The 17,097-nt window shown below is 40.1% G+C and overlaps 1 protein-coding gene across 1 annotated transcript in view; it reads right to left on the reverse strand.

Annotated features, from left to right (window-relative positions):
* Positions 1–1,440: 1,440 nt before the first annotated feature.
* PPM1D (protein phosphatase, Mg2+/Mn2+ dependent 1D) overlaps positions 1,441–17,097 on the reverse strand; it is a 28,838-nt gene continuing 13,181 nt past the window's right edge. Inside the window, exons 4-6 of the mRNA XM_082328492.1 lie at positions 8,797–8,987; positions 7,745–7,987; positions 1,441–2,868 (exon numbers count right to left, since the gene is read on the reverse strand). Of these exons, the coding sequence (XP_082184618.1) occupies positions 2,314–2,868; positions 7,745–7,987; positions 8,797–8,987 (989 nt within the window). The 3' untranslated portion in view covers positions 1,441–2,313. The remainder of the gene's footprint in view (positions 2,869–7,744; positions 7,988–8,796; positions 8,988–17,097) is intronic.

The raw sequence follows: 17,097 nt of genomic DNA on the forward strand, positions 1-17,097 counted from the left end.
AGCCATAATCTAAGTATCAAAAAAATTAATTACCAAAGAGCGTAGCGCAGCACGCCTCCTCACAAAGCACCTGTGACCAGAGAACAGTAACCATTCTTTGTTCCTCTCACCCTGAAGAAAATTTCAAGCGGTGGCTTCTCGCCGGTAAGTTGCCCCCCAGGAGAGCTGTCCTCTGGAAAAAAAAAGCAGCGCTACAGGGTTTTTTTGCGTTTGGGAAGTGCGGCAGGGTGATGCAAGTCATGTATGCTTTCAACTTCTTGATGCAGAACTGGGCTCTTGCACATATTGGAGCTTTATTTCACAAGGAAAAAAAAAGTTGGTTTAACTCAGACTTGAGTTTACAAAAAGGAGAGTGAGTGTTCCCATGTTAACTGTAAATTCCCACACTTCCCTCTCAGCTTTGATTATTAATTTCAGAGAAGTCAAACAATATATCATTACCATCATTCAGCAGCTTTCCCAGGGAAAAATGTAAGTTTTTGTCTAGTTTATTAAAAGGAAAAAAGCCAACGCCTGCCCCTCCAGCTGGAGGAGCCCAAGTCCTGAACTGCTGTGAGGAAACATGGGAGAACGAGGCACGCATTTAGGAATGCAGCAGAATTGGATGAAAATTTAAATTTTGCTTCTGCATAAAGCAAATATCCTGGGGAAATTGCTCTCGTCTTTTTTCTTCTGCATATTCACGTTGTAAGCAGCACTACAGATACTCCTCTAACTAACGTGTTATACTTGCATCTTTATCGCGAGCCAGTCTTCTGTGAGAGGTTGACGTCATGAGGTTAAACTGAAAACGGACAATTACTATCTTAGTTTCTTGCAAAGATTGTTGCCAGCTAAGTACACGTAGCTGCTCTCAGCCTCTATACGCTTCCCCCCAGGTAGGGTGTATAATTTCAACATCAGTTGTAGCAAAAGTTTGCTGTTAAGTGTATGTTACATCCCATACACATGGCAATGAATTCTTGAAGGATCCGATTTGGCCAGACCCTTACTTCCGTCTCGTAAGGCAGCGCTGCATTCGCAGGATGGATGAAAGGGAATTATACGTTTTCAGAAAGCGTACGATTCCCTCTAGGATTTCCGTAACCATGGTAACATATATAGATAGCAGGCCTGATTTCAACCCATGTTTTATTGTTGCAGCAGTGAAGAATTAGATCCTGTAAGTACCACCCTAGCTACTGGAATACAATACTGGCCTTTTACTTCCCCATTGAAAAAATGCAGGTTATATTGCTACAGTTTAAGAAACATTCAGCAAAAAGTGCCAAAATCAGTTCTGTAATAAAACTATGCGAGATGTCGTGCTTCACAAGCCCTGTAGCGACAGTGAAGAAGGGGAGAGTACCAGATTTCTGTGAATGCAAAGGGAATATGAATGTGCTCAACAGAACTTAAGCTGGAAATTAAAAAAAGGCACCCCCATCAAATTTTCACGTGTTTTATTTAGGTGAACATACACATGGTCCACGTACTCAATGAAAATAGTCATAAAATAATTTAAGAACTTACGTTGAAAGTATTAGCAGCACCATCAGTATTGGAATAGCAGAAAATTCATGCCTCCGTAGGGCATACATTTATGCCGGGATAAAAATGCCATCATTTATAACAGGGGATGGGAATGAATGGCTTTATAGGATGCTTTTGGGAGTCGGAGTTTTAAAACACACACTTTTTTTGCTAAATACTTTGACGATTAATGTTACAAAAAATACAACTAAATAAGATACTGCATAGTATTTTAATTAACATAAAGAAATCGACATTGAGCTCTCTAAAGCAAGACTCAACATCTCTGCTTCCACGTACATTTCATTTCTGAGTAGAGAAATCTAAAATTTAAAAACAAAATATAGACCTAGTGTATTCTCTAAAAGACACACTTTAGGTGGAACATATAGTACTACGAAAATACATATCTTCCATTCTGTTTAATAATTTACTTTAGTTAAAAAGTTGTGAAATTCTCATCACAAGAAGCGTATACAAATTCATGACTTTAGTAAATTAACAAAAAGGATTTTTTTTTTAAACAAGGTTTAGCCCCGCTGTAACAATTATACAAGGAAGAAAAGAGACTACATTTATATGAAGGAATACAAATTTACACACATTTTACAGTTACTTATACCCTACACATCTACAAAATTCACAGTTATAATACAAGCAAGTACAAGGCTGGGATAAAGCTGTTTGATACCAAAAAAAGTTTCTACTTTAAAAAAAGATAAAACAGGAAGAGTTTCAGACTTCTGCACCAACTTTAAAATTCTAATCAGACCAAAATACACTTCCTTACACAAACGCCCTTCAGCAAACGCAGACTGCTTTCCTGGGCGGGTGGAAGAGTGAATTGCTGAGCTTCTTCTGGCCCCGCAGGCTGCGGCGCATGGCCAGCTTGTTTGAGTTTTTTCGCTGCGGCGTCGTGGAGATGCCTTCTGGTTGCACGCTGATGTTTCGACTCAGGCCACGTCTTGGCTTCTTCAGAGCTGGGCCAGAGTTGGATTCTTCCAATGTCCTTTTAAAGTTTGCTGTGGGTGTCCTCTCTGCATCTTGGGCTTTTGTTTGGCCATTAGGAGACACCTTGAAGCCTTTTTGGTCCGTGCCTGAATTTGCAGAGTTGGAAGGGGAGAGACTGACTGACAAACCATTACTGTAGGATTCGTGTATCCTTAAAGCCAACGCTTTGCTGCACTTCTCCTCCTGTGGGCCTGAATCCTTCAGGGTTGCTCCCGATGAAGGTAAATTGCTTTTGGCAATCTCGTTTGGCAGCTCTAAATATTTTTCTGAGATCGCGTTGCTATGCATGAGGGGAGGAACAGCCTCAGAAGCATTCAGTCGTGGCCACGGATCATCTTCTAAAAGCTGAGGAAAAAAGAAAAAAAAAATATTGAGGCACAAATATAATTATTTCACCCGCATTATCCTTTGAGGGTGGAGACAGCACGGGACAGAACTTCTCTAAACCTTATCAGACAGAAAAATCCTACTCCAAAACAGAGAGGCAGAAACAAATTCAGACTGCGGATCTGAGGTGGGTACTTTGTGTGCACCAACTTCATAAAAGCATTTTTTTCAATCACCCGATCTGCTGGTGTCTCATAAGGGCAGACGTGTCATCTTTTCCTTCAGAGGGCTGCTCAGACTTACTCAGCCTACCTTCCTTTTCGCTGCTGTAAAACGCTGAGGAATCCGCACGCCTCTGCTGTTAATTTAGGAAGCCACGTAGAAAGCAGCGCCTGCAATCTCTGCCCTATGACTTTCATCAGTAGTGTTTTCCAACGCGCAGACGTGACTTCCCTCCAGCAGACACCGTGATATAGGCACCTATCCTGCCTTCTGACGATTTTGCACGTCATCAGATGGCCAAGCGCTATCAGGGCAAGCAGCAGAAAAAGTCTTCTGACCTTTGTCACGCGCAGAATTCTTAGTTACTGCATAACCAGATTATCAGGGAGATCGACAAGCTCTTCATCACAGGTGTCCTGACTGCACACAGAAAGGTGCAGCATCGGACAGGACAATTCTAAAAATAGATTTACTGTTTGCTATGCAAAGTAATGCATTTTATTGCCTAGTTTTATGCTCTACAACTTGAAAAGAAAGCACCTCCATTCCTCACAGCACATCTACCCACTCTCTGTAAAGCACAGTCATTCTGTGCTTTGAAGAGAGGCTGCTCAATACGATGTCCCGAGAACCAGGGACTTTCTAAACTCTAACCCTACCTTCAGCTATCGTCTCTTCTGCAGCCTTTGAGAAGGGCGTTTGCCTCATTCTCAGTTTTACCAACAGGAAAACGGGGACAATACTTGCTTTCGCTACACACAGGGGGATTATGAAAATGACTATTTATGCAGTGCCCTGAAGATACGAATTATGACCTTATTGAAGATTTAATTGTGCAGAAATCCATAGTTACTCAGCAAGTCCTTCAAAAGCAAATTTCAAGGCCACATTACCCTACATACCATCAACGCAAGGCAAGGACAATGCCTTTTAAGAAAATAACATGCCGAAAGCTCAAACGCACACGCAGCTGAATCGGAGTAAGTCACTGTAACATCTCAGATGAACAGACAGATGCTTCTGAAGTCACAACCCAGAACAACTTCAGTTCACCTTCAAGAAGAGATCCATGACTGCTCAGCACTTTCAAAAAATCTCATACTGAGGTTTAATAAAATGCACTCCGAAAGAGAAAATCAGAATTGTTTCTAGCTCTAGGCTTCATTTGCCACTCCCCTTTGCTCCCCATGTGTAGATAAAACCATTTAGATAATATTCTTTTACTACAGACAGCAACACAAGAGGGAACACCTTTATGGATGATAATTTAGAGGTTATTCAACACGGTTCTTTCAGAACCCATAAGAAAGCCAGATGACACACACAGAGCAGCTCTGGCAAGGTTACTTAATCTGCTCAATTTAATTTTTGAAATTGTATCTCTAGCCACGACTTAGGTTTTATGTTTTCATTGTGCAAGACGCTTAACACCGTGGCTTTCATTGCCAACAGCTTTTGCCTGGTACGAATAGCTGAGACTGGATAAGGCTTCGGGAAGCCAAATGAAGTCAGAGGATGGACTGCTAAAGAGTGATGTAACAAAACGAGTAAAATAAAACCTGAATCGCCAACTTCATTTCTCAACAATCTGATCAATCAAATTTTATCACTGGCCTCAGGAATACTTGAATTAATTTGGTATTAGTAATTGTTGCCAGAAGGATATGCAATTAAGAAATACTTCTGTTTAATTGAGAAACTTTGATTTGGTCTCCATCTATTTCCAAATTAATTGTTTTGGAAGGTAGCAGCTGTGAAGAGTCAAGGCTATCCGTGCTTCTTTCAGTTCTCTGAAGATAACAGGCAAATGCCCTTTCCATCACCACCTCTTGTTTTCGCTGACCTGTCCTCTCCGGGCTACAGTCATCCCACAACCGCCAGCAGTTCAGGCTGACCCGGGGAACCACCTCTCGTTTCTTTACGCAAACCGTGATGATGCTGTTTCAGTAAAATTCAACAGTAATTTTGTAAGAAGATTAATTACTGACCTAAATTAGATCATATATTCACCTGCAGCTTTAGGTATAAAGGTATTTATGTACTGTTTTGCAAATGGATATTGTCATCTATGGCCATACTTTCTTTTGTGCAATCAACAAAACGGGGCTTTTCCCTCCTGTGAGGTTGACAGTGTGACTAGGATCACAAAGCATCATGAAGTAAGGGCATCTCCTGAATCTCTCGCAAGTTATCACCATCAGAAAAAAATTCCAAAACGCATATTCTGAAATAGTTGTGTGGCTGTACTTCATAGGGAACCTGGCACCTTGTGATAAGGCTACCTGTTCATGTCTGAGGCGAGGCCTAAGAAACCATGTATTCAACCGGGTTTGGAGAGAGTCCCAAATGCCTCAATTCTGTGTCACATAATTTTAAAGAAAACATTGAGCCAACAGCGCTCCTGCATGCACTGAATTTTACCCAGAAGCCTCCCATGAAGGCTATAGAAATGCAAGGCCTACGGTCCAGCCATTACATAACTGAAGTGTATGGAAATGTTTGTCCTGCCATCGTGGCTCTTATCTGACTGACAAAGCTCTCTGCACTATGAAAAAGATAACATTACGTAGGATGGTGTAGTTACCAAATATACTTACAGATAACTACACAAAGTTCTTGTTTTGCAAAAAACCATACATGGAGACACCACTGCCAAGACATTTCATTTATTATGATCTGCCTGGAGAAATTTTTTTTTTTTCTGAAGTATTTAAAAATTATTCTGACAATCTTTTCTGGTCTTTTTCTGTCTCTTTTCTTGCCAACTTCCTTCTCACATTCCTTTTCTTCTGATAGTTACAGGTACTCTGTGAGGACAGTTGGATGGTTGTTATTAAAGCAAAAACCTATATGACATTAGTACTTTTAATAAAAAACAAGTACTGAGAAAATAGGTTCTATGTTTTTAAACTGGCAACACCGGTTCTACTTTAATCCAAGAGGAGAAAAACTTTTGCATTAAAATAGAACTCATTGATACTTGTATGATCAATGCAAACCTGTAGCCAGTCAAAGTCTTCTTCTGGGTTTTGCACCTAAAGCAAAAAAAATAAGCCCTTATCTATATGGCAACCACCAGAATTGTTAGTTGTCTGAAGTTTTCATCTCTTCACTCTGTAACCTGCTGCAGTTTCACACATCACAGTTCACTGAATCTACTTAGATGGGGAGGGGGAACATTAAGAAATATTTTCATTAAGTCCTTATCCAGAAACGCTACTTCCTGGGTATCTGCAGTCAACGTAGCTCAACATTTATTCAATGAGTACTGATAATAGATCACACACAAAACATATGGTACAACTTAAAAGTTTAGGAGTATTTAGAATTCAAATAATTTTTCTCCACTCAAGATTTTGCTAGATTTTAAGCTCTTTTCGTGTATTTTGCTACACTGGATGGAAGGGAAGGAGACAGAAAAGTTGGGCTTGCCATTTCATTAGCAGCTTGTTTCTACCAAGGGAACGTTAAAGACTCCCTTTATAATTTTTGCTTTCTTTTTACTTTGCCCAAAGGACAGTTATCCAAAGATACTGCAGAACATCAAAGGACAGTTGCTTAAATCAGGAGCAGCTGGTAATTACTGAAACAAACATCCACTCATAACTACACTCTAGTTCTTAGAGAAAGAAAAAAAAAAAAGCTTCTGAACAGCTCTGCTTTATGTTAATGGTTAAAACTTCTAAAACAAGGTCTTTCTTCAGGTTAGAATGTCTTTTCCTCTAACAAAGAGCATTAAATCAACCAGAAGATCATAAGATCTCCCAATCCAGAAAGAAAACATTCTTTACAAAAATGTGTGTTTGAATACATTAACCCATGGGTTACCTTAAAAAAAAACCCACCCAAACCAAAAAAACCCCACCAAACAAAACACAACCAAAGACAAACCAAACCAGACCAAGATTAAGAACACATCCCCAGGCAGTCCGCAATTCATCAGCTGTGCAAGCTATACAAGTACACGGCAAGGTAAGAAGAGCAACTGTAGCCCAACCTTACTCTCCACGGCGATATGTCGGGTTTTCTTCCTTTTTAAACTTCTGATCCCCACAGTCTGATTCCTGTCTTTCAATAGCCTACTTCTGATTTTTGTGGGATCTTGGAAAACTTACTTATAAGAAACAGTGCCTTTAAAGTTGTGTGAACTATATGCGTGAAGTTACAGTAATCAGTTCTTCTACATTAAGGAGGGAATACAGATCAACAACTACTAATAAATGATCAGGCTTTTACGAGTTACAAAAATATTGTATCCTTAAATTCAGCAGTTCTGAGAAGTTAATACTTTAATACTCTGCCTTGGTGTTAAAAGTTCGTCTATTTCTCCAAAGCTTTGTACATGGAAGTATTGAGGATATGGCTGTCAAGTTACTGTCCTACAACTGAAATACATTATCTACCCATACATACTGCCTAGTCCACTGCAGTTAAAAAAAAATAAACGAAACAGAGCAACATTAAATAATGTTTCAGTTGACAGGCCAGTAGTTTCTAAAAGTATTCCTTCAATCACCAGCAATGGTCTGACTACACCATTGCCCCAATCCTGCATAAAAAGCTGCATAAAAACAAATTACTACTCGGGGAAGAAAAGGGAGATTGATACGTATTTAGTGGGCTCCACACTCCGAAGTGGAACCCTTAAAACACTAAAAAGACCCCACATTACCTTGACGGGGGGGGTACAGCAGCGGGAGGGTGTCATGACATTCATATCAGGGCTGCTATAGCAGGGGCTCTCTGCCAAGTTGAGATACAATTCTTCTTCATTTTCCAAGTTGCTTTTGCTATCCTGCAATGGCGAGATGCAGATGACGATGGCACTGGTGTTATCTGCACGAAGCATGCGTTGCCTCCACCGGCCTAGCGCTCTGTTCACCAGCATTTTGGCACAAGACTGTCGGTGCTCTCCCTTTATGTTAGAAGAGAGGGACAGACAGAGAAAGCGATCAGGTCCACTTTACTTTATAAATGGAAGATGGAGAGTTTATGTGGCACAGCCTGAAATACATACATATTCCTATGTATCATGTGCTAAAGTAGCTTGATTCAGAAACACAAGAGGAAATATTAATTGAAACGTATCTTTCTTAGTGAAATATAACCTTAAAATCAGTTTATAGTAGAATCCACGTATATATGAGCGCTTTAAACCATAAAACTGATGCAATGACTTGCATAAATAGCCTGGTTGTAACACATCCTGTGGTCTTTCTTAAAGTCTCTCAAGGGGTTTACAGACTGGGGTTTACAGACTATTTACTATCTGATGCTCAGATGTGCCATTATATAAGTTCTCAACTGTTTTGTAAAATAAACCAGAGAAGAATTTATTTCAGACTTTGTACAAATCACGTAAAAACCAATAAACAATTGTCTGCATGCATCTTAATGTGAAATAATTTGCATTTTCAGACAATATTTTGTATAACTTCCGTAGAGGAGGAACACGTTATCTTCATTATTACTCACAGATACCATCCTGGTAGTCAAATTTCCCCAAAACCAAATAATTTAAACAACCTTAACATGCGTGGTATTTGACAGTATAAGGAAGCACAGTATCAGCCACATCGCAACAACTTATATGTTGTGGCAAAACTATGAATATGCCCGAACAACAGTGCCATTGTTAGGTACTTTTCATACATGTCAGACTAAGGAATTTTTAGAGGAAAAAAGTATTAAATTTCCACAATGACTTATAGCCACTGCTCTCACCATGAAGTATTTTTTCTCCTCGTGATCCTGGCACATGGAGATAGCATCTTGAGGTGGGATCATGTTCCACAGCCCATCGCTGCCAAGGATAATATATTTGTGCTTCTGGGGATCAATTGTGTGCACACTAGTGTCAGGTTCAGGAGACACAACAAATTCACCGCTGTAGAAGTCGTAGCTCCAAAGATCGCCTAGCAAAGAAGAAAATGTTTTTGAATTATTACACATGAAAATATGGATCTTGGAAACTACAGAAAAACATTCCCATGAAAACAATTACCACCAGTCTCAAGTCACCGATAGTAACACAAAGTAATTTCAGCACAATTACTGTTCTGCTGCTGTCACTTTCCAATTATAGTTGTTAATATGTAGCAATTTAAATAAAAACACATTCAAACCAACCTATGTTTACAGGAAGCCTTCTACTCTCTTAAAACTAACATTTTCAGAAAAAGGGGAAATAGATTAATACCTAGAAAACAGCGAAACCTCAATATTCAAACTAAAAGCTATCTGAACAACTAAAGTTCTGCTTAAACAGAAGTAAAGCCTTACTTTGAACCCACACCAAACTTGCAAACATCTGCCTTTCCAGTTATTGGTACAGTTTAAATACTGGAGCCAAAATCCTTACCTTACAGGGAATCATGGCACGGTTTATAGAACTAGGCTGGGGTTTGGAGGGGGGAATCATATAATACCCTTTTCTCCCCAACATCACATATAGTATATACAGCATTAGACTTCAATCTGCATCTGATGGTGCCTGCACACCCTAACAAGTCCTGCTTGTAGAAGAAGAAAAAAAAAAAAAAAAAAGAAAAGAAAAAAAAGAAAAAAACCACAACCACCCCCCACTACCACCCCCCAAACTAAAACCCCCACCTTTTCACACTCAAGGTGCTAAATTGTCCCCCCCCTTTTTTTCTTAAAACCTGAGATCCTCCACAGCCACCTGAGCCATACAGAAACACACAGTTACGTCTTGCTGTGGATGTATTTGTGCACGCAGGTGCCACAGAGAAGGAACAAAAGGAAGAGGACAACGGAAGAGAGACTGAAGCCTTTCCCCTATTAATTTCTTTTTCCCATTCCTCCTCCTTCCACAGCATTAGCATCACTTTCAAAGCCGCGCAGCGCTGCGTTAGAGCCTCCTTCCAGCTGAACACCATGTGCCAAATTTTGGCGTTGGAAAGAAGCCACAGGAACACACGTAGTGCCTGGGTTCCAGCAGGAAAGCAGAAAACGAGAGCTAAAGCCTCTCCCTTGGAAGGCCTCATGCAGTGAACCTTTCTATTTTTAAATCTTGCTATGCGAATGAGTTTGGGGTCACCTCACCAGTAACGATGGCCTGAACTGTATCTGAATAACACATTTGAATCAAAACCTCTATTGCTTCGAGTGCTTCCTCCAAACCACCCTCAAGTAAAAACCACTCCAACAGAAAAATGCATTTCCATATCCATTTATTTCCATTTCATTTATCAGGTACACTTAAAAAAGTAAAAACTTTTTCTAAGGTTGGGCCTTTAAATCAAGAATGGTATTATGTTGTACTAACACCTTCTCTTCCTTTTTTTTTTTTTTTTTAATGCTCACAAATAGCTTCCTATAGTGATAAGTAACAAAAAGTAACATTATTATTTGCCAGCGCTGGCTAGATCTTTCTGTGCAGAACACATGGCTTTAAAAGTAGAAACCAATTAAAATGTCAGAGTTGAAAAGCATACAGAAGCTTAAGAACTCCAGTTGCAAAGTAAGGTTTTGTCCGCTTTTTTCTTTGCTTTTTGCTGGCCTCAGAAAGCATGCCTGCAGCCTTCTTCCGCATCCATCACCACCCTTTTAAAGATAATAAGCAAGCTTTTTGTCTTCCTACTTCCTTCCATTAGCTTTGCCTTAAGCTATCAACCAGTTGAAAAGACTTTTCCAGAATCAGGAAAGGGAATGCTTCAACTCAATTACTCCACTTCACCATAGCAAGCATGGATGGTCCATCCTCATTAAAGCACCAATTCACCTTCACTGCAGCAGCAGCAGACAGAAACACATGCTTCTAATAAGTGCTAATTAAAAGCCAAGCCTGCTTGTATAGAAGTGCACTCTCCCTCCGCAGACTCACAACAAAGCAAGCCAGCTGGCAACAAGATCAAAATAAATACTGTGACAGAAGAGCCAAGCTCCAGCACAGCAATTATTGTATATGAATTGCCACGAAAAGTCTTCCTGCACTGAGAGTTCCTCCCATCACGTCTGGCATAGACACAGCAGGTAAAATAAACAAGAGCTCGGGATCTTACAACAACCAGGCCTTGGAATCAGTGGCAGCATCAATTTCCAACATGCGTAATATTTTCATGCTTTTATTTGCTAGTTTGTTCATACTCGTTTAGGAGAAATGACAAATGTTATTAGCTGAATCAGGTTTTTTTTTTTAATTAAAAATACTGTGCTGTATGATAAAAATAACCTGATTCTATTTAATTGTGCTTCATCTACATACATGTCATCATGCCCATCTGCTGCTCTTCCTGAGAAGACAGCTGAGTAACAATCACACTGATTTCAGAGAATCTTCCTCCAAAGGGAAGGCAGCTCCTCATGGGGATAATTGGGAATATCGCATTGGTTACACAGGCAACTCCAAGGATTATAAACTTGCTGAAGGGCACACAGAGATTCCGGGAACACACACAACGAATCCACGCCTCACAAATCACAGGCCAACCCCCTGACCAGGAGCCCAGCGTTCCTAGTTGCCACTGAAAGCCTTCCAGCCTCAGTGCCTCTCCTCCGCAATGCGCTGCCCTTCTGAAGGCCATGGTGGAACTGTACACCGAGGCGTGGGCTTGACGCAGGAATTAATAGCGGGCAGGCCATGATTTGTGTTAGAACGGCTGCCAGGCTACCTGATAATAGTAGTCCACATCTTTGGCCAAATCCAGGTGCAAACCTGCAACTAAGCCACATTTCTACACCACTATTACCATCCTTAACTGGGGAGGGGGCAAGCAGAGAGAAAATTAGATACCACAAGAGGAAAGTCATTTTTCCTGAAAGCAAACAGTGAAGAGGAGCTAGACTAGTTCAAGGACTCACAGCCTCAAAGACTAAGTTTATTAAACACACATTTTTTGGCAAAATGCATTCTTTCAAATAATATCCTGTAGCATCGCCTCTGTCAAAGCAGCATTCGAAGTTTGCTGTAAACGTACAGCGAGAACTGAATCTCCATGAGTTTTAAATTCCACTGTATTCATCTATTTAAGCTCAAGAATCTCTAGGAAATACACAATACCTTATTTACAAAGTTGTATGATGGAACAGCATTAAAGCACAATCAGGTATTAACTGACCAACTCCAGACAAGTCTGGAGCTACTGAAAGCTAAATGGAGCTCTAGATGTCACAAGCTGAAAAAAAAACGCTTTTGCTCTTTGACCCAGGAAAAACTCCACAAAGTAGATTTGAAGCTTGAGACATATAGAAAAATCCAGATTCTTCCTTCCTCAGCCTAGAAGGAAACAAGCAGTACTTGCAATTGTTTGTCCTAAAGAACAGGGAAAATTGCCTTCAGTGTCAATCTTTCATCAGTCTACTCCCATAAACCCACAAACTCAGACTGATCAAGCAGGCAAGTGATCCTTGGTAGAACAGTGCTGCATAAAGACTACTTAAAGAATAATTCTCACAGATCCTTCAACTCCAAGCCAGCAAAGGCCAACCCATGTCACTCGGGTGAGGTACTATTTTTTTAATTTTTTCCCCCTGAAGGGCAGAGCACCGCAGATGAAGTCAATGCTTTTTAGAGCGGCTGCATTGCTAGAATACTCGTGTCAGCTGTATATCTTTCTCTGGCCAGCTGGAGAGCACAGCATCCACAGCGGCTGAGGAATATACGACAAACTTAGGAAGAGCCACTTTACATCGCACACTCTGTTACAATTCTGGGAAGGAAAAAGGGAGAGAAAAGTAAGCCAGAGAGCAGAGTACACTTTTCCCTAGGCTTTTCAAAGTGCTCCGAAATCTTTAATTCTGTCCCAAAGCAAGTAGACAAGTGACCCTTTAGCAGACGGGGAAGCCAAGAAAGCAAGATGATGTGATATGCCAGAGGCTACTATTACAGAACTGGAATGCGAGGTTCTCAGACTTCACTTTGTGAGCCATACTATTTTTGTTCTGAATTAAAAACAAAACATTTACAAAACTTAACAACCTTGTTCGCTAAAAACTTATGGACCAGGAATATTTCTGTTGGCATGAGGCTTGCATATGTCTTTTCCAAACAAAAACACCAAAACAAAACAAAAAAGGTATTAAAGTAGTTCCTTCCATATTTTCCAGAAAAGTCATACCTGTTTCCTAGCCATGACTCAAACCAGAATAATATACAGAGATCTACACAAAAATTACACTGCATCTTACAAAATGAAAAATAGATGTTTGAAATCATATACTAAAGGAGCAGGAAACTAATTTAGCTACCTACGAAAATATCAAAATATGTAGTCTATCTTATCTGCTTACTATTACCTTTTAAAATACAGTGGGGGAAAAAAAAAAACCTACTTGTAACTCAGCTGCTGCCAGGAAAGTAATTGAAGTTACAAACAAAAACACCCATCGTATAAGTAGACTGGATTGGATTAAGACCAAAGCCTTCTTATAGCAAAAGTATGTCCAGAAGTCACATAAATCAAGTCTTTCATTTATGTTTCTGGAGCATGCTGTTTTGAATACAAAAATATCTTTTGGTTTTAATAGAGGAAAGAAAAGTTTACTTTTATAAGTCAGTCCAAAACAAAAACCCAGTTTGATTAATCCCAGATCTTTTTAAATCAAAGGTTTATCTAAAAAGTCTGTTAGTACAAAGAGAAGACTTGCAGAACTTTCTTTTTTCATTGTTAATGAGGCAGCGCTGCTAGGAAGTGAGACAAATCTCAGCAAGGATACAGACAGTAATCACTTAAAACCGTTCAGGCTAAGCTGGGGTGGAAAACGTTTTCACCAAAACCCACGGCAACCCAGTCCTATAGCCACAAGAGGGCATCTCTACAGCAGTCTAAAGAGGACTGCAACGCCATGTCCCGTTCCTATAACCCGGGAATGATTAAAGACAGTTCAGTCTGAGGGATGGGGACAAAATTGAAGGTAGCAGCGAGCAGAAAAGTTACACAGAGGGCACTTGAGGCTTTAAAACTTTCACTACTCTTTTAGGAGTACTTTTCAGGAGCTTCTTTTACATACTATTTCAGTCAAACCCACTGAAAGAATGCCACCCTCAACACTAGGTAGAAAAGGAAAGCACAGGCAAAAGAACAGTATTTCAACAGCAAATTAGACAATTAATTGCATTTAAAATGAATGGTGAATTAAAAGCTGCTCATAAGGCAGTCTTCCCCATGACTGCTCATCTCTGCTTGTATGTGAGCTAAATCACAGGCAAGAGAGAAAAAAAAAAGGTGTCTGTCTAGGGCACACTGCATGAGAAAGGCCTGCAAGAACTAGCGTGCAAAAGTAGAGGTGAAGAGCTACAACGGCACGCAGAAAGCTACTCACAATTTCTGGCCTTGAATTAAATCCTTCAAAGGAACACTAAGGTGGAATTTCAAGATTCAAAAGACAATCCTAGACAGCACGTTGCTTAGCTGAGGACAAGGGGTAAAACAGAACGCCCTGACCAAACCTGGAGAAAGTTCTGCCTTTAGGAGAGAAGTTTTATTGCTTTTCCACATTGTCAGAGAAGAGAGAGCTAAAGAGGCAGGCAGAGAGACCTCCCGTCTGCCACAGGTGGGGGGAGAGCCCCAAACTTTCTCATTTGAGCTACATGGATCCACACATGCCTTCACATGATCATCTGTACAACACACAGATGCGCAAAGTACTCTGCATTTTGTACAAGCATCCACATATATTTTATCTTGGGGGTGAAGAAAATTGTACAAGCTAGAGAAAGACATCCCTAGGACAAGACTAGAATGCCAAATGCACCTCAAGTTTGTCTGGTTTTATATAGATAATATATTAAAAAAAGCAATTATCAGTAAAACCTGGAAAATGCTGTGCAGTACTTCAATATAGCTTAGTAGCTGCAATTCCATGTGACTGATCTTAATGGTAGGGCCTACAAAGGAGCAGGAAAGAAGAACTAGGCAGCAGACACTGTGCAGCAACTGTGCCCATTCTATTTGGGAACTTCTTTTGTTTAAAAGTAGTTAAATGTGTGTAAAAAAAATAAACCCTTATACAGGAATCTACTTAGATCATCTGAGGTCTGCCATACCCTCTTCTCCAGGGTTTCCTGGTATGCACGTTCAGAGAGCTTCACAAAACAATTCTGGCATCCAGTAAGTTGCTCTGGAAAACAGCTTCTGTATCACTGTCAGAGCCAACATTCTTGTAGCAGCTATACACTGAGTGTTCACTGTTCTGGTACATAATTCCTTTTAGGGGTCAGCAGGAAATTCATGTTCTTATCAACAGTCAAACCTGTATGGTGGAGGCCACTCCACCTAAAATACGGGGGTGAGTCTATTATATTTCTACATAAAAAAACAGGGAAAAGATACTTCACGTTGCCACATGAATGAGTGGTTTAACTAACGGGTTCTTGGTTCACATTTCATCATTCATTAATAAACAAACAAACAAACAAAAACCCAACCACACCGAACAGCTACAATACTGCAAGGCAATCCCATACTACATAACCCTTCAGACAGCTGCAGATCTTGGCTCTATATTAGTTTCCAAGAAAAGGGGAGAAGGAGGAGGAGGGAAAAAGTCCATAGAAGATTTACTAGATTTAGACCCGAACTAATTTACCAAAAAGAGAGATCCTATGTGATTTAAAAAACAATCAAGACCCACTTCTGCCATCACACCACACATGTCAACTTCATCAGGCTGGAGGACAGCTGGGGATATGAACTTAAATAGCAACTTAAGAAAACTGCAAGGAGTTTAAGTTACAGTTAGAGTCAACCTACAAAGCTCAGTGATTAATCACACCATTTGTCTACTTGTTTCTACATTCTGTTCTTGTTTCAAGTTATACCATAAGATATTGAGAGCTTAGACTGTAGCTTTTCTCTATTTCCCCCACTTCGTATATCGTCTTTGAAAGTTACAGACACGGCCAGATTTTCCTTCAAAATTGGTTTTCAAAGATCAAAACTCTTTGTTCCATTTTTCCACAACGGGTTCAACACATGGGAACAAAACACACATCATCTTGTACACTTACAGCCTTGCACTCATCATTCCAGAAACAGGTCTAACAATGTATTTAGACAGATGTTATAGCTGAAACATAACCTTTCTGCTAGCATGCATCGGGCTGTTATGTTACACATACACCGAGTGGGTTATTTCCCCAGGACACGCACATGTAAGCATGCTCACGGGAGCCTACAACACCTTCCCGACTGCCACACGGAGTTACTGTCTCCACAGGGAGCCCATAACTAATACACGATGCAACGACACACACGGACTCTTCAAAACACACAAGCAAGTTACACAATGGCTTGGTGCCCTTGAGCATCTGCTCTATGGTATCCAGCAATTTGCACACTCATAGCCTTGCCTTACGCAAGACGATTCAAGTAATTTGAGTTACTTCACACCTGTTTTAGGGACAGGCATATAAAATAGACAGTTACCACGAAATTAGGGTGCCGGGAAACTTAGTCAAATGATTACACTCTAAGGAAACAAAATGCTCTTCTGATCAGAATGGGTAGCAAGTCCTGAGGTGAACAATTCTGAGATTGTGAGGGATTCATAAGTATCTATTACAAGGCAAACTGGTATAAAGAAAGATGTTTTCATTGCCCAGAAAAGGTTAGCAGAAGTAGCTATGCTTAAATGCAGAATACTCTGCTACAGTTTAAAATATTGCATTAGAAGACTTAAAACCTGTATACAGTAAAAGCAGCATACAGATACTTTACAGAGACAGTAGGAAGCCTAAATATTTCTGACTTGTTATTGGGCTATAAATAAATTGAACGTTACTTAAATGCAGTCACTCACTACTGCCATGAGAAGCACTGGTAATAAAAAGTGCATACCACAAATGCTTATTTTAGGGCAGAAAGACACTGTAGGCAGAGCAGCGAAGGGAATATCAACAGAATTAATCTGGCCAGAAGGACTTCTATTGCACCCGTGTCCTTTCTGCTGTCCAAATATTTGACCAATGCAATAATTTTCCACAGTGTTTTATTCCTGCTATTTCTAGTACTCCTTACCATGAGGGCTAGACTTAAGGACTGGATAAGGGATGAGACTACATCA

The sequence above is a fragment of the Platalea leucorodia genome, assembly GCF_965183815.1.
Source record: "Platalea leucorodia genome assembly, chromosome: 16".
NCBI lineage: Eukaryota > Metazoa > Chordata > Aves > Pelecaniformes > Threskiornithidae > Platalea > Platalea leucorodia.